General features: G+C 36.7%; 1 protein-coding gene across 1 annotated transcript in view; it reads right to left on the bottom strand.

Moving 5' to 3' along the window:
* CFTR (CF transmembrane conductance regulator) overlaps positions 1–27,335 on the bottom strand; it is a 164,831-nt gene that overhangs the window by 15,993 nt on the left and 121,503 nt on the right. The window contains exons 22-23 of the mRNA XM_032401186.1: positions 18,494–18,748; positions 5,099–5,254 (exon numbers count right to left, since the gene is read on the bottom strand). Of these exons, the coding sequence (XP_032257077.1) occupies positions 5,099–5,254; positions 18,494–18,748 (411 nt within the window). The remainder of the gene's footprint in view (positions 1–5,098; positions 5,255–18,493; positions 18,749–27,335) is intronic.

A 27,335-nucleotide genomic window follows, 5' to 3' on the forward strand; every position in this document is an offset into this window, starting at 1 on the left:
TGATCTTTTTATGTCATTGTTGAGAAATGGTATGCCCAATTTAATCTCATAATAGCTTAATAATTCATATATAATACTTATCAAGTGTTTGGCAATGTTATATGTTCATTTTATTTAAAATAGATATATATTCAAAATTGTGAAGGAAGAAAGCTGTGGAAATTCGACATCTAATAGGCTTAGATATAGTGGATTTGAGACCACCCAGAAATTCTGTAGGTCTTTTGTTTACAGTTGATTGTCTAGCATTAAAGTAATGCTTTCATTTTAATTCTAAAAAATTAACTGAATGGACCAGTCCAGTTAGAATGATTTCATACAATTAACTACACATTTCATTCCTGTCTTATAAATAGCATCTCTTCCTTTTAGAGGTGCCAGCCAGTGTCTTAGTTCTGTTTTCTAAACTGTTTGAAGTTTCCACAAAGGCATCTCTAAAGACGAGAGGCCCTTGCAGTTCACCTATGTCCTTTTCCCAGGTTTACAAATGAAACAGCCAAGGCCCCAAGAAGTTATGTGGCTTGGCCAAGGTGACACAGTCAGATGGATTATACAGCAAAAAATACAGCTGAAACTAAAAATCACAATGATCCTCTATTTTAAGAAACTATTCACCAATAGGAAAATGAGGATGTGTAAATATTTGATATTTATTTAATGTCATGGATTATGGATAAAGAGCAATTCTTAGGACTCCAGGAAGAATAAAGAAAGCACCATTGTTCACCAGCTGACTAATGTCTTTCCTGAAGCTGATTCCTCAACTCCTCAACTCAGTGGAGACCGCCAAGCCTACATGGGGTGCTCTGAGTGGCTCACATCCCACTGAAGCAGGCAGTATGCTTTAGCCTTGGATGTCAAATGAAACAAAAAAGCAATTTGGCTTCCATGGTGATTGAATATAGCATAAACTAAATAAGCGGGAGGAATGACTCCTTATCCTTATGTTTATAGTGCTGCTTTGTTTTGGCCAGAAGGGAAATATATATACACATATATCATGTAAAGTTCTATTAAAATGGGGCTCCAATGCTTATAGGCAGCAGAGTGGCTGTGATCTTACCTTCTGGCAATGTCTGCAAAATTTTATTATAAGTTGAATCTATACAATAAAAATCTATTCAATTCAAACAAATCAAGATTCTAAGGTTACATTATAGAATATCTAAAAATAAGTGTCGTTTGGCTTTTAAGAATATCTATTAACGAGAACAAGCTGAACAAAGTATTAGTCAAACATGTTTAAGATTTAGAATAGAGAATAATTTTATAATGTTAATGTACATATTATTTATTTATATGTAAATGACTGCATGTAAGACGTTCAAATATTTGGTTCCTGCAAAGTCGTTTCATGTTTCACAACCTTTTATACTACAACTTTCCAGTATACACTTTGTAGAGATAGCGTTTTAAAAAATGATTTCCAGATCCGACAAAATTGTTAAAATTTTCAAATTTTTCAGCTCAGAAATAGTAACGTCATACTAATATCCATACTAGTTATTTTTCTCTTCTCTCTTTTTTTTCCTAAGCAAACTCTACCCCCAACATGGGGCGCAAACTCACCACCCTGAGAATAAGAACCCCACGCACTACCCACTGAGCCAGCCAGGCACCCCTTCTCTTTTCCCTTGAATTTCGCACCCCGCCCCCACTGTAGTCTTCGCTAGAGTCCAGGATCCTACCACAGCACAGCTGGGGACTTTCTCAGCCCATCTGGCCGCCTCTCGCCCGCTCCCTCCCAGAAGTCCCTCCCCCACACGCTGCTGTCGGCAGCAGGCCCTTCCGCCATCCCTTCACCCTGCACTTCCTGGCTCAGAAAAACTCAACTCCTTCCTCACCGGGCCATCTCAGTACTTATCAAGTCTTTCCCCCTTTGCCCTAATACTCCCTATCACATGGACTCCCCTGGCCTTTGCGCCCCTACTCTTTCTAACCCTCTTCTCTGTACTTCTTCCTAATATCCCTGTCTGGGATCCTGGAATATCCTTTCCACCACACCCTGCCCCCAACCTTTCTAAAACCTACAAACGTCATGGCCCATTATGACCCACCTTAACTACCGCCTTCTCTGTGAAATTGCCCGTACTCATTTGTTGCTACCAGTGGGAGGAGGAAAGAAGGAAGGATACAGCGACAGTGAGCCGACGGAAGCAGCAACGACAAGCGCTTCCGCCTGTCCTCACCCTCCTAAGAAGTGCCCACAGCGCCCCCTTGACTCATAACTATATCTAATTAACTGTCTTTGGTTTATCATTTTCGTTTCTTCTTTTGGTCTCTGACTTCAATTTTGAACTTCTCACTGGAAGCTCATAGGTGGGATTGGGACCTCAATACCTTTCACATAACTATAGAATCTATAGCATAGAGAATTATAGTACGCTATAATTTTAAGCATATAGGAGTTTCACAACTAATTATTTAATTGCTATTTATTATTACACTGAATGAGAACTGCTGCACTCCCAATTCCATTGCTCGAATCTAGAGATACGTGTTTTGGCCCTATCTGAGACCCGGCAAAAGCCGTTCCAGCTCTGTGGTGGACAGTCCTATGTGGGCATGGATTATTTTCCGGTCATAAGGTCTCATTGCAAGTAAAACCATTTACTTGAAACAGCTTGCAGCCTTTTAAAGTCGTAATTGAAGTTTTACAAACACATTTAAAAACTGTTTCTCTGTCTTTCAGGAATAAAGTGCTCAACAAAGTTCAAAGCTAATAAACAATTGCAAGTCTTGATGTTCGAATTGCCTAAGGCAATGGGGTTCTGACTGGAGGCCACACTACCTCCTCTCCTTGTCCTCAGACAGAGCTCACCGGTAAAGCAGGACAGATTAAGGAAGGCTCCACCTTGAAATGTGCACAGTAGCCTTTTTTCTAGGCTGGTGCATTCTCCAAGATTGCTTTCTAGCTACAGGAGAGAATGCCATGCACGCGCGCGCCCACACACACACACACACACACACACACACACAGCAAGAATTTACTGAAACTAATGATATCTTGTGACTCTACAGCTGATGTCTCAGGATCACTATGAGGGAGAGAAAAAGTTTTTCTTCGAAGTTTGTTCCTGTTTCATGTGTCTCAAAATAAGTGACTAATTGACCCAGAGATATCTGATGATTCCATGTCAGAGATGCCCTTGCAAGGTCGGAAAGATGGAAGGAAGAAAGATGGAAAAGCAAACAAAAAACAGTTCTTCTTGGATTTTTTACCCTTTCTTCCTTCTTCTTCTTCTTCTTTTTTTTTTTTTAAGATCAAACTCCAGGCAAAGAAGAAAAAATTACTTAATTTGAACTTCTAAAGGAAAGTTAGGAAAATAAAAGCATCTCCTAGTTAGGATATTAAAAGGGCATGAGGAGACTGCCCTCTCTCTTTCTCGGTCATTCACTTAATGTTCTCAAGATGTCACTGTAGAAAAAGTAGTACATTCTGTCTACAGATACCCCTGTGATACTAGGAGACAGTCCCAGAAACAGGGTCATAAAAATGTAGAATGAGATGCATCTATATTAGCATGATCATGTAGTTTTGAAGGCATATCTCAAAGTATTTCTTGTTTAGTTGATATAATTTTATAAAGCTTGAAGCCACAGAAGAGGGGAAATGAAATAAAGGCAAGTTTGGAAGATTTACTTCAGCAGAAAGAGAAGATAAAGAATTTTCATAACTGGTTCATTCAGTTTTCCTCCAGGTCTTGCATATTTAGGTTCCTTAAATAGAACACATAATTTTTAATAAATCTATCACATGGCAGATAAACTAAAGGATCCCCAGTGAAATTGAAATTATTTTTTAGAGCTGTACTTATGCTAATGCATAGATTTGTGTGAATAAGGACAAAAAAAAAAAAAAAAATCTTCACTACTGCAGTTAGAAATGGGACCGGGAGACTTAGAGTCAAATGAACAGCAACGTGTCTTAGACAACCGGACAACCAGATTCTATTCCATGTTCTTCAACATTGTTATCTTGCCTAAGGCTATCACCTCGGGATACTCGTATTCCCAGTGTTTCTTTACCTTTAACCATCTGACAATCTTTTCTTTCTTTCTGAAAAACAATACTGTTTTTCAAAAGTTCGACCAGGATTAAGCTTCTGGCAATATGGCAAAGTCTAGACAAAAAAATTAAAAGCATCAATCCAGCAGCTACAATATTTAGTGCCTCATTAGGTGAAAAAAAGCAAATGTTCCACACTAAGGTAATCTATCAAGAAATACAAGCTTTTTTCTCAGGCTAGATTTATAGTCCATCTATCTGGAGATGCTCCTGGCATTTTAATTTTGTGTTAAACGTGGAGAATTGTTTAGAATGTGCTGGTGGAATGGATTCAGCCCATTAGTACAAAGGGAGCAATGTGGTAACTAAAGCAGTGAATATGCCCACAGAGAAGAAAGCAAATGCCAGTAGAAGTGCAACACGTGCCTTTCAGATTTGGCTCTAGTAACGACATTCCTTGGTTTCCACTGAGATCATTTTAAACTGGAACTGCTGCTATTTCTCTCATATGTAAGAAATCCTCTTCTACAATGACACACAAAGAATGCTACTAAGCCAGGGAAGCTAGAGATCCTTTGTGACCCAAATCAAAGAGTGACATTTAAAAAAAAAAAAAAAAAGCTACAGATTAATCTGACATGGTTCATTTTATGCAAAGAACAAAAAACAATCATTAGACTTTCTATTTTCAATTCCACTACTTGGTGCTTCCAAGTGTTTCTTATTTCAGCAGCATCATTTACATCTTGCAAAGCATTTCTCAACCTGCTGGGATTGCTAACTTGGAGCTCAGACCACTGAAGGAGGGGAGAAAACACTGATTAAAAACAAAAGTCCCATGCTCCCATGTGGATTGTGTCTTCTGGGAAAGGCTGTCAAAACTATTAATAGGTCAATCACTGTATGGCAGAGAGTTCCAAATTTTTAGAGATAGTTTTCTTTTTCCCTATGAAAACACTGCATTGCAGAAAAAAAGATAGCAATAAATAACAAATACATTTTCCAGGGAAATGTGATTTTCTTAAGTGTCAAATAATGGTGAAAATATATAGTTAGTCGCTTTTTTTTTATTAAGTCTTTCTGACTTACCTGTGGGATCACTCCAAAGGCTTTCCTCCACTCTTGCAAAGTTATTGAATCCCAAGACACACCATCTATTTGGATTTCTCCCTCAGTGTTCAGCAGTCTCAAAAAAGCTGATAACAAAGTACTCTTCCCTGATCCAGTTCTTCCTAAGAGGCCCACCTAGAAAACAAGAACAACAGAATTACTCCTGTGACATACAGACACCATACGAGAAATGTAATCTAGTATTATACTTCACTAAAAAACATTGGAACTGGGTTTGTTTCTGTTTTTTTCTTAATATCACCAGGGTAAGATTTCAACTTATTCATTCAGACCTTTCTATAATACTCCCAATTCTGACCAACAGTGATCTGGGGCAGAGCAACCCTGGAAAAGAATACAGAAACTGGCCATAAGGAACTGGACTCTTAATTCTGGACCCTTCATTTATCACTGACCTTTACTAATGGCATATAGGCTAAAAATACCCATTTTGCATCAGGGAAAAAAAAGATACAGGGTCTTAATGCATACCATTTCTAAGGATGGCCAAAAGCAGGGACCTATATAGCTTGACCTAGTTCCTAACATGAATATGAGCTTGAAAATTAATGGATCTGAAACAGTTCTAATGTTCAGATACTGTCCATAATATATTAAGCAGCAGTTTAGGCCTGACAATAAACAAGAAAAAGTTAGGGCGAGCTCTGTGTTCCCAGAGAAGGCAGGCCAAGCCTTGCCACTCAATGGATAAGCACTTGGACAGTTGTCAAATCAAATTCTTACATCTACCCTGCCTGGCAGGAAGAGAACTTGGAGAAGCAAAAAGGATATTAAGGAAAAGGGGAAAAAAAAAACAACTATTCTTGTTACCAAAAGACTATTAAGAGCATAGAATGTCAATGCCATGTGGTGCAAGGGGAGTGCAGCTGCTCCAGGATACGGGCCCCACCTCTGTGTTCCATGTTGGCTTACATCCAGCCCTTGGATGAAGATGCTTTGAGTGGGCAGAACATTCCTGCACTCATTAACTGAACACTGAAATATGGCCCAACATTGAGTAGCACTGAATAAATGTTTACTTCCTTCCCCTTAGATGACTCCTGTTTTTCTTTTGTCATTTAGCTTTTTTTTTTTTTTTTAAAGATTTTATTTATTTATTTGACAGAGAGAGAGATAGCGAGAGCAGGAACACAAGCAGGGGGAGTGGGAGAGGGAGAAGCAGGCTCCCCGAGGAGCAGGGAGCCCGATGCGGGGCTCGATCCCAGGATCCTGGGATCATGACCTGAGCCGAAGGCAGACGCTTAATGACTGAGCCACCCAGGCGCCCCTTTTTTTTTTTTTTTTTTTTTTTTACAGGAGAGCTCAGCCATGGGTTTTTTAGAGGAATGCTTTTTTACACTATCTACGGTGAAGAACAGTTTTGTTTTGCTTTGTGTTTTTTTTAGTTTCCGATCCACTGCATAACAGTACTTTAAAATAAAAGATAATAAAAATGAATTTCTACATGCTTACTCTCAATTCTTACACTTTTCAGAGACCACTAACAGCTTATAAACCAGAACCAGTTCATGGACCACAATGAATGCTTTAGAGCTTCTGACAACCCATGATAATAATAACTTATTGAATACTTATTAGGAATCTGGTAATAAACTAGGCCTTTGGGATAAGCTGGTAAACAATAATGATACCATGTCTTTTGTTTGTAAGAGCTCTGTAACAAGACTTTCATGAATGCTTGTTCTCTGAGACAACTGAGAAAATCAGATAAGCCAAAAGTTATATACAACCCCCTTTTGACTTTCTTCACACTACTAATCAGAAGCAGTAATTATTATATTTATTTTCTCTTGATTATTACTTGTGTTAACCCCAAGAATTTAAGTTCAACAAGGACAGGGTGGTCTACATTGTTTTCCACTGAATTCTCAGCACCTGCCATTAGGGTGGGTGCACATAAAGTACTCAATAATTGAGTGTTTGGATTGACTGAGGGTCAGGCAGATGGAAGGATGAATGAATGGACAAATGGACATATGGATTAGATAGATGGATGGATGGGTGGGTCGGTGGATGAATGGATAGAAAGAAGGAAGGAAGAAAGAGAGGAAAAGGGAGAGGAAGGGAGAGAGAGAAGGCAGATGAATAAACAAACTTATTTAGTTGATCTAACAAACAAATGATTTAGTTAATTTTGGTCAAATACCAAATCAAGTTTTATTTTAAAATCTTGTGAAATTTAATATGCACACTTCCATTTCTGAATCAGCCCCTGCTGTACAAATATATTCATCATATGCCATGATTTTTCAACCACAACAATAAAGCTTTTATAAGCAATCTGAATATGCCTTGTGTAGGTGAGGTATGGGCAGAGGAAAGTTCAATAAGAGGAAGTGATTTGCTTTAAAGTCATATCACAAATTTAATCAGACAACAAAAAGAAATAAAAGGTGTCCAGATTGGTAAGGAAGCAGTAAAACTTTCACTATTTGCAGATGACATAATACTCTATATAGAAAACCTGAAAGACTATTTGCTAAATTGCTAGAACTGATACACAAATTCAGTTCAGCTATAGGATACAAAACCAATGTACAGAAATCTGTTGCATTTCTATACACCAAGAATGAAATAGCAGAAAGAGAAATTAAGGAATCAATCCCATTTACAACTGCACCAAAAATAATAAGATACCTAGGAATAAACCTAACCAAAGAGGTAAAAGACCTCTACTCTGAAAACTATAAAACACTGATGAAAGAAATGGAAGATGACATAAAGAAATCGAAAGAAATTCCACACTCATGGGTTGGAAGAAAAAATGTCTGTATTACCCAGAGCAATCTACACTTTTAATGCAATCCCCACCAAATTACCAACAACATTTTTCACAGAGCTAGAACAAACAATCCTAAAATTTGTATGATACCACAAAAAAACCCTGAATAGCCAAAGCAACCTTGAAAAAGAAAAGCAAAGCGGGAGGCATCACAATTCCTGACTTCAAGTTATATTACAAAGCTGTAGTCATCCAAATGGTATGGTACTGGCACAAAAATAGACACATAGATCAATGGAATAGAATAAAAAACAGAGAAATGAACCCACAGCTATGGGGTCAGTTAATCTTTGACAAAGCAGGAAAGAATATCCAATGGTAAAAAAAAAAGACTCTTCAACAAATGGTGCTGAGAAAACTGGACAGCAACATGCAAAAGAAAGAAACTGAACCACTTTCTTACACCATACACACACACAAAAAATTCAAAATGGATTAAAAACCTAAATCTGAGACCTAAAACCATAAAAATCCTAGAAGAGAGCACAGACAGTAAACCCTTTGACATCAGCTGTAGCAACTTCTTTCTAGATATGTCTCCTGAGGCGAGGGAAGCATCAAAATAAAAAGCTTTTGCACAGTGAAGGAAATAATCAATAAAACTAAAAGGCAACCTACAGAATGGGAGAAGATACTTGTAAACGACATAGCTGATAAAGGATTAGTATTCAAAATCTATAAAGAACTTATAAAACTCAACCCCCCCACCCAAAAAATAATCCAATTTAAATATAGGCAGAAGACAAGAATAGACATTTCTCCAAAGACATCCAGATGGTCAACAGACACTTGAAAAGATGCTCAACATCACCAGTCATCAGCGAAATACAAATCAAAACTACAATGAGATGTCACTTCACACCTGTCAGAATGGTTAAAATCAACAACAAAAGAAACAACAGGATTGACGAGGATGTGAAGAAAAAGGAACCCTCGTGCACTGTTGGTGGGAATGCAAACTGGTGCAGCCACCGGGGAAAAAATATGGAGGTTCCTCAAAAAGTTAAAAATAGAGCTACCCTATGATCCAGCAATTGCACTAATAGGTATTTACCAAAGATACAAAAATACTGATTCAAAGAGATACAGGCACCCTGATGTTATAGCAGCATTATCTACAATAGTCAAATTATGGAAATAGTCTAAGTGTCCATCGACTGATGAATGGATAAAGAGGTGGTGTACACACACACACACACACACACAATGGACTACTACTCAGCCATAAAAAAAGAGTGAAATCTTGCTATTTTCATCAACATGGTTGGAGCTAGAGTATTTAATTCTTTCTTTCTTTTTTTTTTTAGAGAGAGAGAAAGAGAGAGCATGAGCAGGGGAGGAGCAGAGGGAAAAGGTGAGAGAGAGAATCTTAAGCAGGCTCCACCCTCAATGTGGAGCCTGACACAGGGCTTAATCTCACAACTCTCAGACCATGACCCGAGCCACAGTCAAGAGTCAAACACTTAACTGACTGAGCCCCCCATGTGTCCCTGGAGCTACAGAGTATTGTGCTAAGTGAACTAAGTCAGTCAGAGAAAAGCAAATACAACATGATTTCACTCATATGTGGAATTTAAGAAACAAAACAAATGAGCAAAGGAGGAAAAAAAGAGAGAGGGGCAAACCAAGAAACAGACTCTTTTTTTTGGGGGGGGGATTTATTTATTTGACAGAGAGAGAGACAGCAAGAGAGGGAACACAAGCAGGGGGAGTGGGAGAGGGAGAAGCAGGCTTCCCGCCGAGCAGAGAGCCCAATGTGGGGCTTGATCCCAAGACCCTGGGATCATGACCTGAGCCGAAGGCAGACACTTAACGACTGAGCCACCCAGGCGCCCCAAGAAACAGACTCTTAACTACAGAGAACAAACTGATGGTTACCAGAGGGGAGGTGGGTGGGGAGATGGGTGAATTAGGTGATGGGGATTAAGGAGTGCCCTTGTGATGAGCACCGGGTATTGTATGGAAGTGTTGAATTACTATATGTGCACCTGAAACTAATATCACACTGTATATTAATTAACTGGAATTTAAATTAAAAACTTTAAAAAAATAAATAGATAAAAAATAATAAAGTCATATCACAAAATTTTAATAAAAAGTACCTTGAGTCCAAACCTCTATATCATTAGCCAGGGTTCTAATAACTAGGATAAATGACCATGTTCCTTTTCAAGAAGCAAAGACTGACAGTCTTCGAGAACTCAGTTTTTCTGTTGGTATAAGACTAAATTGAGAGGCAATCGGTAAATCTTTTGTTTAGCTTTAAAGTTTTGTAGCTAATCTCTGGTTCTTCTATATTATTGAACTGCTGATATTGCACTGTGTCTGACATGTTTTAACAGCAAGGAATCTTATTGGTTCATACCTAACAAAGTCTTCTTGTTTATATAATTGGCACATAATAATTCTTTTCCGGGATTTGTTTTTCCAGGCTTCTCAGTGATCTGTTGAATAAGGCCAGAGTACTTCCCGCAAATGAGCTTTTAAGGTATATCCTAATTCCAAGTCAGTGATTTCTAGTAACTTCACTGAACTTCCTTTCTGAGAATTTTGGATCAAGATAAATCAAAATATTATGTGGACAGCTAAACAGTGTTGAATTTGATGCTGGCTGTAATTGCACTGTACCATGAATAGAACAGTCTCAGTACATTCTTTTGAGTGCCTGATTCACTATTTTAGTATTGCAACAGACTGAAACCTGCTATAATTATTTTTCATCTTCTGTGGTCTCCACAAATCAAGATACCAAATAAAATGAAATTTAGATCTCCAAAGTGATAACAACTGTAACTTTTATATACTTATCATTAACGAATCATAATTCTTAACATAGTAAGTTCTTGAGAATATGCTCCTCATAACTCCAAGATAAATTACAGAATGGTTCAGCTATTAAATACCAACTTTTATCAAGACAGGACGCCATATGTGTTTAATGAGTCAAAGAGACATGTCAGTGCTTATGCTGCTATGATCCGAACCCTTGATCCTGTCTGAATTGCTTCTGGCATCTCAGGATTTTGAAGAGACTACAAATAAAGAAGGCAGCAAGCTCACCCAAAAGAATAGACCTTGAATTAAATATCTATTTAATCAGAGGACTGTCCAGTACTGTGATAGACACAATATACCACCTAGCGCATTTTGGTAAGTCTACATTTATCATGAAGGACCTGGCTCCATATTAGAATCCCAGTCTTTATTTTGAGAGGAAAAGAAAAGGGAAAAAGGAAGAGATATTCCACTGGGGGAAGGTAATCTGGATATTAAAATACAGGCAAAAAAAAATCAAAAGCTTTTAAGAAAACAACTATTTGAGATTAAAAAGAAGAAATAGGGTTGTTTTTTTTTTAAGTAAAAGTTGTGAAAATCTTGCCCTATTTCTCATGCACTGAAAATAAAATTTAAAATACAGATTCCGTGAAGTAAAGGCCTAAATTAAGAGCAAAGAAGATAAAGAGACATCTCTTCCTTAAAATAATTGTTATGGACAAAGTGTTTTAATATGAAGACTGAATAACTTTTTTGCATAAAATACTGATTTTTAAAATCCTTCACCATGCTATGAACTGAATATTTGTGTCTCCCCCAAATTCATATGTTGGCCTTTGGGAGGTGATTAGGTCATAAGGGTGGAACCCTCCTGAATGAGATTAATGCCCTTATAAAGAAACCCCAGAAAGCTCCCTCACCTCTTTCACCATGTGAGGTTACAATGACAAGACAAACATCTATGAGGAAGTGGGTTCTTACCAGACAATGAATCTGCTGGCACCATGATCTTGGACTTCCCACACTCCAGAATTGTGAAAAATAAATTTCTGTTGTTTATAAGCCACCCAGCCTATGATATCTTGTTACAACAGCCCAAATGGACTCAGGCACACCATCTAATCAAGAATGCTGAAATCCATTAAAAATTAAACAAGAAATGCCCACTTGAGTCCTTTTCAAATGTTTTATTTTTTTTTTCAAGAAGATGAATTAGACCAGAGCTGATCTTGCAGGATTTTGGATAATCAAAATAATACACTGAATTTGAGTCTTCTTCTTAATTTAGCATGCAAGAAGTATGTTTGGGGCATTTTGTTATAGATTGCAAGATGCTGTTATAGGTGCTAAGGGCAGGGCAGTAGAAACAATCTTAAGAGAGCTGCTCAGAATAACATCTTAACAATCAATTCCTACACTAATCAATCATATGACCTAGAAGCAGGTATAAGTTATTCATTCATTCATATTTAACATATAGTAAGCTAGGCAATGTGCTAGGTAAAGGGATGAAAAGATGAAAAACAGGACTTCTGCTTCTGTTCTTCTTATATTCCAAAATATAAGGAACTTGAATGTTATCACTCTGTCCTAACAAGTAAAAAGCTGACCAAACTGAAAAATCAAAAGTCTTCTAACATCTGTTCATTTTTAAATTTAAAATTTGAAATACTCCAGAGCACTAAAGAATTTTGTTCTTCACAAGGCCTCCCTTAAGAGAAATTATTTTATGAGACTGTAACCTACTGGGTTTTTTATTAGAACTCAATTGATCTACGGAATGAAAATACCCAACTCCAGCTCACATTAACCATCCTGTGGCATGCAGTGAAAGCAGTACAGAGGGAAATTTACAGCATTAGGTGCATATATTAGAAAAGACATATCTAAAATCAATAGTCTAAGTTTCTACCACAGGAAACTAGAAAAAGAAGAGTAAATTAAATTGAAAGGAAACAGAAGAGAAATAATAAAAATTAGAGGAGAATCACCTAATTGAAAATAGGAAATCAGTAGAGAAAAATCAATGAAAGCTGGTTCTTAGAAAAGATCAATAAAATTAATAAGCTTCTAGCCAGGCTAACTAAGAAAATAAGAGAGGTGACATAAATTACTAATATTAGAATTGCAAGAGGGGACATCACTACATATCCCATGGTAAGAGAATAAAAGAATACGATAAGTAACTATATGCCCACCAATTTAACAATCTAGATGAAATGGACCAATTCCTCAAAAGATATAGTCTTCCAAAGCTCATACAAGAAGAAATGGACAATCTAAATAGGCATATATCTTTTAAAGAAATTGTATCAATAATTAACAACCTTCCAATTCAGAAATCTCCAGGTCCAGATAGATTCGCTGGTGAATTCTACCAAATATTTAAAGTAGAAATTCTACCAATCCTCTACTTCTTCCAGGAGACAGAAGCAGAGGGAATGCTTCCTAAATATTCTATGAGGCCAACATTAACAGAATACCCAGACCAGGCAAAGATATTAGAGACCAACATTTCTCATGAACATAGAACCAAAAATCTTCAGCAAGTTATTAGCAAATCAAATCCAACAATGTATAAAGAGATTATATATACCAAGACCAAGTGGGATTAATTCCAGATACACAAGGTTGGTTCAAAATTAAAAATTGAATTAATATAATCTATTCTATCAGTGGGCTAAACTAGGAAAAAAATCACAACTGTAACAATAGATGCAGAATTCTTTTGACAAGTTTCAACGCTAATTCCTGATAAAAACTCTCAGCAAACTAGGAATAGAGGGGAACTTCCTTAACTTGATAAAGATATCTATAATAACCCTATAGTTAACATCATATGTAAGGGTGAGAAACTCAAAGACTTCCTGCTAAGGTCAGGAACAAGGCAAGGATGTCCTTTCTTGTAACTCCTTTTCCACATTATACTGGAAATTCTAGCTAACACATTAAGACCAGAAAAGGAAATAAAAAGCATACAGATTGGGAAAAAAGAAATAAAACTGTCTTTGTTCACAGATGACATTATTATATATGTAGAAAATCTACAAGAATCAGCAATGAAACTCCTGGAACTAATAAGTGATTATAGCGAAGTTGTAGGATACACGGTTAATATACAAAAGTCAATTGCTTTCCTAAATACCAGCAATGAACAAGTGGAATTTGAAATTAAAAACATACTACCATTTATATTAGCTTTCCCAAAACAAAATACTTGGATATAAACATAAAGAAATATATACAAGATCTAGATGAGGAAAACCACAAAACTCTGATGAATGAAATCAAAGAAAAATTAAGTAAATGGAGAGACGGTCCACGTTCATGAAAAGGAAGGTTCAGTATTGTCAAGACACCAGTTCCTCCCAACTTGATCTATAGATTCAATGCGATCCCAGTCAAAATCTCAGCAAGTTATTCTGTGGGTCTGACAAACTGATTCTAAAGTTTATATGGAGATGCAAAGACCCTGAATAACCAACATAATACTGAAGGAGAAGAACAAAGTTACAGGACTGACACTACTCAATTCCCATGACTTTGACTTATAATTGACTTAAAAGATCAAGGCTGTATAATATGAACACCTTCAGTTCTCCAGCTCTTTACTCATCTTTCTCTTTAACTCCAGTTATCTGCTTTCCTTCTGTCTCAAAAAACAAACAAAATAAAACAAAAAAAACACACAAAATCTCTACAGTACAAAGGCAAAATCCCTCCATGTAGCCTTCCTCTTAGGCAGGTGTTCTTGCTATCTCTTTCCCACCACCAACATTGTTGTTCTACATAACTCCTCATTTCAGTACTCACCCATTCCCTAACCCTTTGCAGTTGGACTTCTACCCTCATTTCTCTACACCTAATGACTGTCTTAAATTGGGCTCTTAAACTTGAAAGGGCATGTATCAGTGATACAGACTACTGCCTCCACACCCAGAGTTTTTATTCAGTAGGGTTGAGTGGGGCTCAAGAATATGCATTTCTCACAAGTTCTCAAGTGATGTAGATGATCCTGATCCAGGGAACCAACTTTAGAGAACCACTGCTCTCTTGAAGATGACCAAAGACCACTTAGTAGCAAAACTGGGTAAGATTCTCTGAGTTTTCAACTTCCTTTATGACTTCAGCTCCCAAGATTCATAATTTTGATCATCTTGCTCCAATCTTGTCTTCTATTTTATCCTTTATGGATCCACCAATCTGACCAAACCAGTCATTGTTTTCTGTACATGCCCCATGCCTTGTATTGTTCCCTCTGCCTATAGCACCCTTTTTCACTCACCTTTGCTTATTCAAATACACAGTTCAGGTCTCAAAGTCTCCCTCTAAATGCCACTTCCTGTGGAAAACTTTCCCTGAATAGCCTAACTCCCAGCTAACTGATACTAACTGCTTCCTCCTTACCTTAGCATTTTATCTTTTATTCAAGGGTATAACAAGGTTTTTTGGAATCTAAAGCTTATACAGTATGGAGGAGTTCTTTCCAGGAATAAAGATTTTAAAATTAGAAATAAAATATTAAGTACAGGGCCTTGGAAGGGGCTCAGGCAAGTAAACGTCTCTGAAATTTAAGCTTTGTTAACTTCACAGTGATCCACCTCAGTTCTTACTGGATCTTGCATTTCCCCCTTTAGATGGCCATCTTCTGGGACAAGTATCTCTTCTTTTCTCTCTCTTTCTCCCTCTATCCTTTGGCTCCTTCTTTTTCTACTTTTAAGGGAAGCAGGTGAAAAAGAACTTTAAAGTCAGACAGATCTGGGTTTAAGATCCCTGCTAACTCACTCACTTAAGTGAACTTCAGTTTCTTCCACTGCACAAAAGAGGTAATAATATCTACCTTTGAAATTATAATAAGATCAAATGTGATAGCAAATAAATGTCTTTAAACAGTGCTTAGGACATGATAAGGACTTGATAAACATTAGTTTCCCTCTTTGGATGGCAAGATCCATAGCCTTATGTAAGTAATTTTCAATTCCCCCAAAGCACCTACCATTCCTTGCAAAGAATAGTTACTGAACACATATGGCCTATTTTCTATATAAAGGTTCAGAGAACATGAAATGCCTAAGCATACTGCTTCTTCCTCATTTCACAGCAGCTCTTATTATTACTCCCACATCAAGGAAACTACCTACAGAAATGAGGACTCTGCAAATCTGTCACTCTACTAGGACTTGGTTGAATTTAATTTAGTGGGCAATTGAGCATCAGTAAAGCAAAGGGTTGGGAGGATGTCAGGAGGAGGGAAAGGAAATAATTTACCAGGGCTTTTCACTCTGGTTTATATCAACCTATTTGCTGCTATTGTTTGTAACCTGACATCACTTTTGGAATCTATCATGGTGGTCTCAAGGACATTCTCAACTGCCTGTGGCATTCACTTATGTGCAAAGCAAAAGAGAATACTTAATTACGTGTTTTCTCACATAACAAAAGGACCAAAAGCAAATAATTAATTTTACATAGTTCCAAAGCATAACTTTAACAATGTAAACAACCTCATTCTAATAATAAGGGATAAATTTAATCTAAATCCTAGTCTTTCCATTTATGCTGATTTAAAACTGTTTGCTCTCTAAAATCACAAATGAGAGAGGAGAAATAACAACCAACACCACAGAAATACAAACAATGCACTGTTTTGCACTGTTGGTGGGAATGTAAATTGGTACAGCCACTGTGGAAAACAGTATGGAGTTCCTCAGAAAGTTAAAAATAGAACTACCCTATAATCTGTCAATCACACTACTAGGTATTTACCCAAAGAATACAGAAATACTAATTCAAAGGGATACATGCACACATATGTTTATAGGAGCATTATCTACAATAGCCAAGATATGGTAGCAGCCCAAGTGTCCACTGATTGATGAATATATGAAGAAGATGTTATCTATAAATATGTGTGTGTGTGTGTGTGTGTGTGTGTGTGTGTGTAATGGAATATTTTTTAACCATGAAAAAGAATGAAATCTTGCCATTTGCAATGACATGGATGGAGCTAGAGAGTATAATGCTAAGCAAAGTAAGTCAGAGAAAGACAAATACCATATGATTTCACTCATATGTGGAATTTAAGAAACAAAAGAAATGAGCAAAGAGAAAAAAAAGAGACAAATTAAGAAGACTCTTAATTATAGAGAACAAACTGATGGTTATCAGAGAAGAGGTGGGCTGGGGGATGGGTTAAACAGGTAATGGGGATTAAAGAGAACACTTGTGATGAGCACCGGGTGTTGTATGGAACTGTTGAATCACTATATTATACAACTAAAACTAATATAACACTGTATGTTAACTAACTGGAATCAAAATAAAAACTTAAAATTAAAAAAAACTGTTTTCTCACAAAAAAAGAAAAAAAAAAAAACAAATCCCATTCTTGATGAGCAAAAACATAGTAAGAGGTAATTTTAGTAGTATGTGAATTTATTTACCCTAACTATAAGATTAAAAAGAAGAGCCTGGGTGGCTCAGTCGGTTAAGCGTCTGCCTTCAGCTGGGATCATGATCCCAGGGTCCTGGAATCGAGTCCCACATTGGGCTCCCTGCTCAGTGGGGAGCCTGCTTCTCTCTCTCCCTCTGCCTGCCACTCTGCCTACTTGTGATTTCTCTCTCTGTCTCTCTCTCTTTCTCTCAAAAATAAATAAAATCTTAAAAAAGAAGAGTCAAAATTTCTGCTGTGCCATTTCAAGCCATTTAGCATGGTAACATTTTTGCTCACCCTATATTTCTTTAATAGAATTTTTTCCAATGCATCAAATTATGAAATATTCCTAAACCGATGGGCCAAAGTAAGTGATAATAGTCTGTTGCTATATTGGTGACAGTGATGGTGGCCTAACAAAGTTTACTGACCATTAGCTCAGTGGTAAAAAAAAAAAAATCTCTATTTGAAATTAAACCACAAAGAGAGAAAGTTTTAAAATTCAGTTTTCATAAGAAGTGGCTCTATAGTATGTTATCTCAACTTAAAAAAATGAAGCAATCAAAGGAATATAATAATCATGTCTAGATTTATGGAGCAGCCCAGAATAAGAGATTTGAAATATAAAATATAATTTGAAATATATTTGAAATATAAAATATAACACCACATTTCTAGAACATGAAATATAGGGAGAATAACTGTCCCTTTCTCCAAGAATCAATTCCAGAATTGGTATATCTGAATACCATCCATGTATTCAGCCCAGGGCTGAGATCTATAAGGACCACTTCAAAATAATGCATGGTTATTTTTGCTTATTAAACAATAAAACTGTTGCTTGGTAAACAAATTTTGCTTGGTAAATTATTGGGAAAAAAATCTAAATAATCCATACCTTGATTAGAATTCCAAACAAACAAACTGAACTAAGCTAAGAAAAAAAGTACCACTTGTTTGACAGAGTATAAATTAGGTAAAATTCATGAAGAAATTAGATAAACAAAATATTTCTCTTACCTGAAATGGAAGACAGTTTCAACATGCAAAATCTAAAATATTTTATAATTTTGGTTTATTTAACAGCTTCTTTTAGTTAGTAACCTAGCAATTGATTAAATATTCTACAAGTAGAATCACACTCAAAATGAACCAACTATATCGTTTCTGTCCTCGGCAAAATAAATATCATATGAAAAAATAATGGCTTTATAATTAATAACTTGAAATATGTATATTCAATATTGGCCCTAGTCTACAATAATATTGTTACCAATGGAATTTACCAAAACATTGCTTGAGGCTCCTGAGATTTACTTAACTAAACACAGGTCAAACAAAGCAAGGAATATTTAAATCTCACCCTCTGGCCAGGACTTATTGAGAAGGAAATGTTCTCTAATATGGCATTCCCACCATCTATATACTTTGCTGTGAGGTCTTTGACAGTCATTTGACCCCCTGAGGGCCAGATGTTATCATCTCTCACATGATGATTCTCAGTAATCAAAACTTTTGAGAGCTGGGCATCCTTGGATGGTTTGAATGACTTGGTGGGTGGTTTACTTTCTTCTGTTGGCATGTCAATAAACTTGAAGACTCGGCTTACAGATCGCATCTGAAATGAAATAATATTTTATGTTTGTTTGTTTAATAACTGCAGGCAATGTCCTAATTAGTGTGATGTTTCCTTAAAAAAATAACATGTAAGATGTGACGCTGCTCATCGTCACCTAGTTATTTATCAGGAGGTTTTTCAATGAACAGGAAATAATTGGATATAATTAAAAGCTTAACCAAAGAGAATTAACTAGGATTTATATAAATGGGCTCTGTATAGACTTGTTTGTTTTTGTGATCATTTAATTCTCAGTTATGCAAGCCACACATAAATGGCCAAATTATACTCAAAGGAATAGATGATGTCAAGGGGAAATTTTTTCTTCAACTATGAGCAACACTGCACACTGTTGTACAACTGGTATATTATAATAAAACGTTCCATGCTTCAAAACCACTACTGAAGATTCTCACCTTTCTCTCAAACTGCCTGAAAAACTGTCTACAATTCTGTATGTCAGCTGGGTGGCAAGTGAGGCTTAGTAAATTTTGAATGACTTCACAATAATCTTCAAATGAATTTAAGTCATTGTTCTATATTAATAATCTTCAAACAAATTAGTAATCTTCAAATTAATTATAAACAAATTAATAATCTTCAAACAAGATTACAATAATCTTCAAACAAATTTAAGTCATTGTTCTATATTAAGTCATTGTTCTATATCTGTAATTATGTAATTATTAAATAATTACATTTTTATATTAAATTACTTACAGACCAATTTCCATTGCTGACATTGTAAAATGTCACTGCATACAAAAGTTGTATTTGAAATTAAATACACGGTTGCTCTATAAATCTATTCATGTAACATTTAATAAAGTATATCTTTAATGTATACAGAAATAAAAGAGCTCAATTATTTTTCAAAGTTGCTTAAATTTTTTAACAAGACCATATTCTTCTGGATAGTTATGATTTATTGGAATTTGGAATATAATTTTAAAAATAGTCATGCAAATAATAGGCACTTAATAAATATTTGAAAAATTCATAAAGGAATAAAGGAATGAATATGTGAATGATTACATATATATGAATCAGTAAATGAATAACAAGAAAGAGTTGAAGACTTTGAATTCACTCAATTCCTATTTTTGATAGATAATCCTTGATGGCTCAGCCATGCCCAGGAGTTTTTAGCTTACTGGAAGGAAATTTATCGCTTTTTTTTTTGTCTTAAAAGTAATTTTTTTTTTTTAAGATTTTATTTATTTATTTGACAGAGAGACACAGCGAGAGAGGGAGCACAAGCAGGGGGAGCAGCAGAGGGAGAGGGAGAAGCAGGCTCCCACGGAGTAGGGAGCCCCATGCAGGGCTCAATCCCAGGACCCTGGGATCATGACCCCAGCCAAAGGCAGATGCTTAATGACTGAGTCACCCAGGCACCCCGTCTGAAAAGTAATTTTTTTTTTAAAGATTTTATTTATTTATTTGACAGAGAGAGACACAGCGAGAGCAGGAACACAAGCAGGGGGAGTGGGAGAGGGAGAAGCAGGTTTCCCAGCGAGCAGGGACTCTTGGTCAAGAATTCAACCCTCTTGGGGTGCCTGCGTGGCTCAGTCGATTAAGTGTCTGCCTTCAGCCGGGGTCATGATCCTGGAGTCCTGGGATTGAGTCCCATGTGTTTAAGTGTCTGCCTTTCAGCTCAGGTAGTGATCTTGGAGTCTGAGATCAAGTCCCATGTCAGGCTCCCTGCTTGGCAGGGAGTCTGCTTTTCCCTCTCCCTCTGTCTCTCCCCTGGCTTGTGCTCTCTCAAATAAATAAATAAAATCTTAAAAAATAAAAATAAAAAAAAAAAGAAAGAGAGAGAGAGAGAAAGAATTCAACTCTCTCCTTTACAATGTTAATTTATAACCTTATTTATAGTTAAGGGTTAGATTATTGGAAATGATTTCTTTTGCCAAAAAAAAAAAAAAAGATGGGAATAAATGTATTCGAGGCATTTGCTTCTATTATTGCTATTTTTCCTTATCAGAACATGAAATGAGAAATTTTTTTCATCTTTACTGTGGAATTATTGGTAGATAAATCAGAGGAATTTAAATACTGATCCTTAATTGAATGTTAAATATTCCAATCTTAGCAAATGTAATTGTATTGCCTATTTCACATGCTACTGATCAAGCTTGCTGTTTGTGAAATTCTTCCATCTAGAAATTCTGTTGCTTCATTTTTTTCATCTTGAAAATATCTTCATATCATCTTCAATAATTTTTCAAGATTCAAGAGGAGAATCCTTTTAAACCAAACCCATTGTTATTGGAAGTGAAATATCCAAAGCCCACATCCATTATAAATAACTCTAGAGTGGCTCCCACACATAATAATTTCAATTCCAAATCATGGGTGACTTTCAGAGGTTGTTAAATCCTGATTCAGTTATTTTTTTATTAACTTTGAATTAAAGTATACTCTTCCATTTCATCGTAATTAATTTTCCTAGAGAGCTGCTAGCCTATATAAGGTCTGGAAGATCAATTAGAATTGTAACTACCATTGAGATGGAACTGCCAGAGAAATAGCTCATTTAAGGGGCGCCTGGGTGGCTCAGTTGGTTAAGCAGCTGCCTTTGGTTTAGGTCATAATCCCAGGGTCCTGGGATCAAGCCCCACGTCAGGTTCTCTGCTAAGCAGGGAGCCTGCTTCTCCCTCTCCCTCTGCTGCTCCCCCTGCTTGTGCTCTCTCTCTCTGTGTCAAATAAATAAATAAAATCTAAAAAAAAATGCATTTAAAATATTTTATTTTATTTATCCTGCATGAGAATAATATTACACTCTTGAAATGATTGAGAGAAATGCAGAAATGAAGCTTAATTTTATGAAATAAAGTAAGTCTGTTGACATTTCTGCATGTCGATGCTGTGAAGAATTCTAAACTAGTCTTTAAGTGCTTTAGTACATTAAGAAAGACACCATATAAAAAAAATCCTTTATATTTTAATACTTCCAAACAGTAAGCAAAACACTTAAATATTGCTATCTAAACTACTCAAAATTATATGTAGTGCTATTAGAAAATGACATTTAAAACCATTATTTTGGCAGCACTGAAATGTATACAATTTTTTTGCATAAGGAGTTGTGAAGAGTATAGCAAATTACATACTCCATTAGTGAGGCTTACCACTGAGGGTGAATCTAGAACTTCTAATGTCAAATGTAGTAAATGGAATATACCTATCAAATTTAGAAAATGAAATTTTCAACTCATCATCTTTCATATAGTCTAGTTGCTTAAAGTGACCCCAAGACAGGCAATTATAGTTACCCACAGCATAGTCAAATATCCCTGACCAAGAACAAGTTCATCTTAACAATGGACACTCATGGGCGCCTGGGTGGCTCAGTTGGTTAAGTGTCCGTCTTCGGCTCAGTTCATGATCCCGGGGTCCTGGGATCGAGCCCCTGCATCGGGCTCCCTGATCAGCGGGAAGCCTGCTTCTCCCTCTCCCACTCCCCCTGCTTGTGTTCCCTCTCTCACTGTGTCTCTCTCTCTGTCAAATAAATAAATAAAATCTTAAAAAAAAAACAACAACAACAATGGACACTCATGCACAGCATTCGAGCAGACACTCATTCAGTTCAGCAGGTTAGGACATTTTCTGATGGGAAGAAAAGGTAGCTAGTGCAGACACCTGCTTTATGACCAATTTTGCAACCACTGAAATGCCATTACTGAATAGATGATGTGGCCAGATAATAAGTTACTAATTCCTTGTACCTCACAGGCCCTCCAATTGACACATTCTACTTCCACTGCTTTTTCAAGGAGGAGCCACAACAGAACCAGAGCAAAAAAAATCAATTTTGGTCTTTCTAGTTTCAAAAATTGGCTTTTGGAACCAGAGATGGATAGTTTGAAAATTTTGAGCCACATGAATATTGGCTGTTAAGTTTCAAAAACCAAAGCTTGAAAGCCTCAAAGCACAGTGTTTATGCAAAAACAGTAGCCATAGATGAATTTATGATGGATGAGAAACAGCTCCTCTCCTCACCCCACAATCTGACTCATGAATGGCGGTAACAAGAGGACTTAGACACCAGTTCCTTTAAAAAGGAGTCCTGCCTTGCAAACAAACTCTAGTTCTATCCTTGAGTAGATTTGAGGGATTTTTGGAACATAGAAGGCCTATGCTTCAATATCAAGGTGGAGCCCAGGAATGAGGCATGCCTTAGAGAAACTTCCAGTATGTGGCATAGCATGGAAGCAGTAGAGTGGGCATGGGTGCTTGGCATGTCTAGACCCAGATAGCTTCAGATTCCCCTGTATTTCCAGAGTGGTGCTAGAGGAAACCCAAATCCCAATCCTTTGGTCCCTCAGGGTCTTCCATGTCTTGGGCATGGAGGAAGTTGAGAGAGAGCTCGTCAAAGAAGAGCTCACAATCAGGATCAGAAGAACAAAAATGCAGTCTTCCTGGACCATACACCTCTAGGTCAAAGAGCAACATCAATGCCTCAGAGACAGCACAGACAAGGGGCAACCTAGGGCCAGATGCTACCTCCCCTCAGTGTGTTGGCATTCTGTAAACTCCATTCAGAAGTTAGAATTGCTTCTTGCACTCAGCAGCCCATGTGTTCAAGCAGAAAATAAATTCAACTATAGCAAAAGTAGAGTCATTTCTTATATACTTGATTTCATTGCCAAAGATTCATGGCTGACCAGGGATGGACCCCAGTTTGGCAGAACCTAAAGCTTAAATAATTGAAGGGTCTCTTCTTATGTGAAAGCATCAAAATTATGCATTTATAATTAAGTATAGGGCCTCCGAAGGTGTCCATGCAAGAGAGAGGACCTGAAGCTGATAGGATACTCCACGGGGCTTCATGTTAAGCCCATGTTGCCTATTATAGTAATCTTATTCAAAGCATTCCTTGTTGTATCCTCCCCATCTAGGGCTTAGCACCGAGCAGTCCCTTAATAAATCTTTGTTAAGGATGAGTGACTCCATTGTTCTACCTCATCTGCTGGAAGGTGAATGACAGCGCTGAGTCCCTCAGCAGGCAATCGAGTCTGCCACTGTACCTCTCAGCTTCTCAGTCTGGAAACAGACATTGCTATTTGGATTTGAAGGAAGTGGCAACACACCAAACTATTTTTAGTCTCATCTAGCTGTTTTCAACCGAGCTTTTTATTTTCACTTACTCCTTTTTCTAATTTAGAATGTCTGTTAACATTTTCAGGTGATACGTAAAAACCACCGTGCCACTGGATGGAAATTCAGATTTGGCAATTCTCAGAGTGACTGTAGACTGTGGACGAGCTGCGTCTTCCTGCACAGTGAAGGGGTTTCCTGAGGAGGAATGAGGGGCAGCTCTACCTGGCCCCCTGACAGGAAAGTCTCCAAGTAGCTGTCACCAGCTTAGGTGAGAGCGTTTGTCTTAGACTTTGAGAAATAAACGATGAAGGCAAAATGAGTCTTAGGCGTGAGATGCTCAACCTACTCTTCATGTGAAGTGGAAAACCTGACATAATCCGTACAGACTTCTATGAAATTCAAGTTTAGCCAAAATGAGGTGGGATTTTTTACTTGAGAATCAGCTGCTTTAAATTTCTGGTTTTTAATGACGTATTGTATGGTGACTAACATAACATAATAAAATACAATTAAAAAATAAATTTCTGGTTTTGCTAAAAAATAATAAAATTAATTAACTAATTAATTAATTTCTGGTTTTGTTATTTAAATTTACTATGCTCCAAAAATTCTCCTGAGTCAATCTTTAACACTGAACCTTATTATCTTTATAATAACTTCTGAAGTTTCTAATCTAAGCATCAGGAGAACAAAGTCTTTAGGGAATGTGATGGTCTTAAGGAAAAAAAAGCTCCACAGACTTATCTCGACCTTATTTTATAAGCAATATGTTCAGTGAAAAAAAAAAAAAGTGATTTCTGATTTTCCTTTTCCCTCTCTGTTGACAATGAGGGAAGAAAAGGCTTAAAGACCTTTTCTAGAGTAAGTCAGAAAGCCAGACTCCCCTCCTCCACAAAAATATTTGCTCTATTTCCTTTTATCCTTTTGGTTGTGTAGAACACAGGGCATCAAAATTATGCATGACCATCTAAACTATATGCTGAATACCAGAAGAGCCATGATAATGGAAAATATATTTCATACGCCCGACATCTGGTGGGCAACACAGAGAATTCATAACTGGCTCTGATAGGGAGATTACAAGAAATAAATATGAAGACAATCATCTGCAAAATTGATACAGGGTGAAAAACTTCACACATTTTACAAGAGAAATTTTCAAACCATGAAGTATATAAAAGGAAGTTTTGAAACCATAGATCCTTCCTACTAGGTCCAAATGAAATGTTTTTCAGGACTCACTAACATGGACCTGCAACCCAAAGACACATTACAGTCATTGGCATAATCTTTAGGCCATGCACAGAGACTTATGAGATAATGGTTATCATGAAAACAAATTCTCTGCCAAAAACATATTCCTGAAACTTTGGTCCATCTTTCTATGTCTATCACTTATGCTCCTAGGCATTTAAAAAGTCAGTCAAGGGCTGTATTGCTATAAATTATTAACAGAATAAGTGAGCTACTTACAGTGTACTATACACTCTAATTCTTTGTAAATTATTATAGCCTGCTATCTACATAAATTGTTTATTGCCAACCTGTGGCAAATCACATGGCAAATCAAGGTTACTTTTTCTGACTGCAAGAAGTAATAGAAATGGTGTTCTTAACATAAGAGAAAGAAAATCTATTACAGTTAATGACAAAAGGCATAACCTAAGAAACACAGAGGTATCAAATACGTTGGTGCCTATTTTCAGTAATTAAGAACGTTAGTAATCATGGTACTAAGTGTGCCAACAGGCAGGAAAAACTCCCAAATTTACCCTTTAATTTGAAAAATCTCACATCACTTACTGAAACTACTACTCAAACTCTGATTATTATTATTTTATAAAAGCAATTATTGTATTTTAAAAGCAATGACCAAAGGCCATCAGCAAGTGCTTGATGAATAAAATTGGGTCCATGCGGTATCCATTAAAAGTATTTCAAAGAAAATCTCAAGAAGAGGGGTCTAAAATATCATATCAAAATATTTTTTCAAGGTTTATACAATTTTAATAAGATTTTCTCTAAGCATCTTAATTTTGAAATATTTTGGCTTCCCCAAAGTACTGTTATTAAGTGTCATCCTTTATATGTACTGTAGATATATTAGTTAATATATAGGGCAAAAATGATTTGCTGGTGGTCCATCAATTCCAAAGTAAATTTTATTCCATAGACCACAAAACTATGGCCCAATGGCCAAATCCAGCCACACCCAATTGTTCACATTAGCTTTGCCCTACAAAGGCTGAATTGAAGAGTTGCCATAGAGACCATATAGCTCACAAAGCTGAAAATAGTAACTATCTCACCCTTTATAGAAAATGTTTGCTGACCCCCTGCTATGACACACACAAAACATCAGAGCTAAAATGAATGTTAGAGATCATCTAATCCAGTGATTCACAAGTCAAGATACACATTAGAATCACCTGGAACAGTTTTAAAAATACAGACATCATGCCCAGTCACCCTCCCCCTGACTAAGAGAACTGATTTAATTGATCTTACAGGACCCTGAGTAATCTATATTTTTGTAAAATTTCCTCATGTGCTGTTGAGGTTGAAAACATCTGATTTAATCCTTTCATTCTTGGTACAAATGAAAAAACCTAAACCCAGGAAGTTAAAGTGACAGGCACAAAGCTCAACAAATTTTCTAAATTTTCCAACACTCCAGCAATCCTTTATGGCTCTCATAAGCCTCTCCTACTAATTCAAGACTCTAGAACATCTCCATGGCACTTTCTCTGTTGGCTCTAGTAACACCTAATTCAGTTCTTTGTTCTGCTCTGACAAATGCAGTGGTAAATGACTTAATCCCTGGACTTTAGCCATCAAGGATGGGGGCAGATAGGTCTGATTCCTGTGGGTGTCTGTAATAATGCCTACATACATGCCAATCAAGATGTGAAATCTTTCATATGAAAAGGATTCAGAAGAGAATGTCAGAGCTAACATAGACCTTAGAAAATTTCTAACCGAACTGTTTCCTTTTACAAAGAGAGAAGTGAAGCCCTCAGGGGGGTGATGACTTGCCTAAGGCCACACAACATCTTGGCAATAAAGCAAGAGTGGAATGCAGAGTAGAAAAGCCTGCAGATAGAAAGAAAATCTTTGGATGAAAAGAAGTCTTGAGACAGATGTCATGAATGGAAAACATGCCACAAAGCCTCATGAGAACAGAAAAACAAAGAAAGATATGATTAAGAGACTACTGAAAGAGGAAAAAAATAGGATGACTGAATCCTCCCCTCAAATTCTTAGAGCAAAAACTGCTTTCAATACCAGAGAATTAGGCACCAGGAGCAAAGAAAAGAAGCCAGGTTCCCCTTTTCTCATTCTTTTGTTGGTCACCGTATCATCGGTCGCTTGATCTTTACTGGAATCCAAAATAAACACAGGCAATAAAAGGATAAAGGAGAAACAGAGGGAGTTTCTATTGACAGAAAACTCTTCTCAGATTGCATCACTCTTGCAAGAACTT

Source organism: Phoca vitulina, unplaced genomic scaffold, assembly GCF_004348235.1.
Source record: "Phoca vitulina isolate PV1807 unplaced genomic scaffold, GSC_HSeal_1.0 scaffold4, whole genome shotgun sequence".
Classification (NCBI taxonomy): domain Eukaryota; kingdom Metazoa; phylum Chordata; class Mammalia; order Carnivora; family Phocidae; genus Phoca; species Phoca vitulina.